We start from the raw sequence: 2,143 nt of genomic DNA on the forward strand, positions 1-2,143 counted from the left end.
AAAGTTTTTCTGAGGTGAAACTATTCCTCAGGGGTCTTGTCTGAGCTGAGTTTCTCATTCAGATTCTACCATTTTGAGCAAGACTAGAGCTTCAGCCATGTCGCAAGTATAAACTACTGATTAAGGTCTTTAGGTCTCTTCTTGGGGTGACCCTTTAATTACCTATATCCCTCCATTAAGCCCTGGCTCTTGGAGCCCTTTTATTCCAGCTTACCTTACCTACCCTTACACCTAATGCTGTAGGCCTTTAATTCTGGGGAAATTGGAGTAGATATAATTTAAATCCTCTCTTTCCTATTGTTGGAGAGTACATTTTCTGCCATTAGATTACAGTGTATTATGTGGTGTCCTATTCTTTCTGTCCTTTGTAAGCATGTTCCATTTTAGTATCGGTCTTGACTCCTGACTCTGTCCTTCACCTTCATTCTCCCATTTGTGAGGTAGTTGAACTTCGTCCCTCTACTCTGTGTTTGCACATCAAGTCCTGTTGGATTCTATTCCACTCCACAAATATCTTAAATCCTGCATTTATAGTAAGATAAAGAAACTTCTAAAGCCCTGTACAGAGAAGAAGCAGAGAGAAAAATCATCTCTAAACTCTTTAGGGATCAGGGAATCTTCAAAGTGTTTTTAATAGATTCAAATCATCCAAGTGAGCCAATAGCCTATGTTATGATGGGCTTTTTTTTTTCTTTAACTTGAAGTGGTAATTAGTAATACCTATCCTTTGTGTCTTAGTGATGGGCAAAAATAGTGCTATCATATTAAAAGCATTAACTGAAAGAAAGAAACTGTGGTGTTAACATTTGCTCATCATGTACCCCTGCAAAAAAAGAAAAGAGAAAGTAGCAGTTGTAACTGGTCCATCTTACAGTCTTTATCATCCAATTTACAGTGGAGAAGAACTTCTGAAACAATCAGTATTGTTATATATTTGGCTGAATTTCTCATTTTCCAGTGTGTATGTGTATGTGTCATACATAGTGGGCAACAGATACTAATGTGCTGTATTAACGTTTTCCTTATCCAGCATTCATTTCTGTGTGTCAAGAAAACCACAAGTAATTACTTTGCCCATAAAGGTGGGGAATGAATGATGTGGTATAACGTCACCCCTGCAGTGTTAACTCAATGACAGTTACAGTTACTTGGTACAAATTGATAGAGGATCTAAACTGTGAAAACTGATTTAAAAAGAAAGTCCTATATCGAGTAGGTTTTCAGTTTTTGGTACTGTATGTGGATGGCATATATAAATTATTGTGGAATGCTATTGATATCAAAATAACCAGTACTCTTCTATTTATTTTCTTAAAATTGTTTTCTATAATAATAACCTTAAGCTGATAATTCATCTTTATTTCTCCATATACACATTACTGCTCATTTATTTTTGAGGCAACACACCCTTGCAAATATAGGGCATTGTGTAATATTACTTAATATATAAATTGCAACTGGTCAGAGACCATCTTAAAGTCTAGTTTTCTTTAAGTTTTATTTTTTGGTTACTATAGATAATGTTTGGTTACCATAAGTACCATTTATTAATTTGAAAAGCATACATACTCTAAAAATATAATCTCAGGGACAATTATTATGAATTCATTTGAATCATTTAAAGTGATTTTCCCTTCCCCTTACCTTATCGGACACATTCAGGAAAAACAAAAACATGCATTTAAATGGGCAGTATTTTAGAAGCTAAATTTAGAGTAGAAATAAAGTACCTTAATATTTTTTCCATCCAGGTATTTATCCTCATAATCTTGGCTAAATATGGATTCTTCAAAATTATCTGTTCCATAATCATAGATAATGCGTGAGTCCTGCTGAGCTGGTGGTGCTGGCTTTATCAGAGGCACAAACAGTAACAGGAGAAGTGTAGACTGCAGAGTCTTCATTTTAGCAAAAATCAAGGTGACTGGAAGTTAATAAACTAGTGGCCTGCTGATTGTGGGACAAAACTCTCTTTTTCCCTGGAAATAAAAATTCAGACCATCAAAGCAATATTTAAAAGCTTAGAGGATGTTTTGGCAGGGTGTACGCAGTAAGGGCCAGAGAACAGTATTTAACCCTTAGTGATCTTTAATTAGATGCCAGCAGTTTTTACGTATCAGTGAGCATTCTGAAAAATAGTTTC

At 35.1% G+C, this 2,143-nt stretch overlaps 1 protein-coding gene across 1 annotated transcript in view; it reads right to left on the minus strand.

The window, feature by feature from the left end:
* Positions 1 to 2,143, minus strand: part of OGN (osteoglycin) — a 15,169-nt gene that overhangs the window by 10,568 nt on the left and 2,458 nt on the right. The window contains exon 2 of the mRNA XM_011927522.1: positions 1,731 to 1,898. Coding sequence (XP_011782912.1) covers positions 1,731 to 1,898 — 168 coding nt within the window. The remainder of the gene's footprint in view (positions 1 to 1,730; positions 1,899 to 2,143) is intronic.

This window comes from Colobus angolensis, unplaced genomic scaffold, assembly GCF_000951035.1.
Source record: "Colobus angolensis palliatus isolate OR3802 unplaced genomic scaffold, Cang.pa_1.0 Scaffold72, whole genome shotgun sequence".
Taxonomy (NCBI): domain Eukaryota; kingdom Metazoa; phylum Chordata; class Mammalia; order Primates; family Cercopithecidae; genus Colobus; species Colobus angolensis.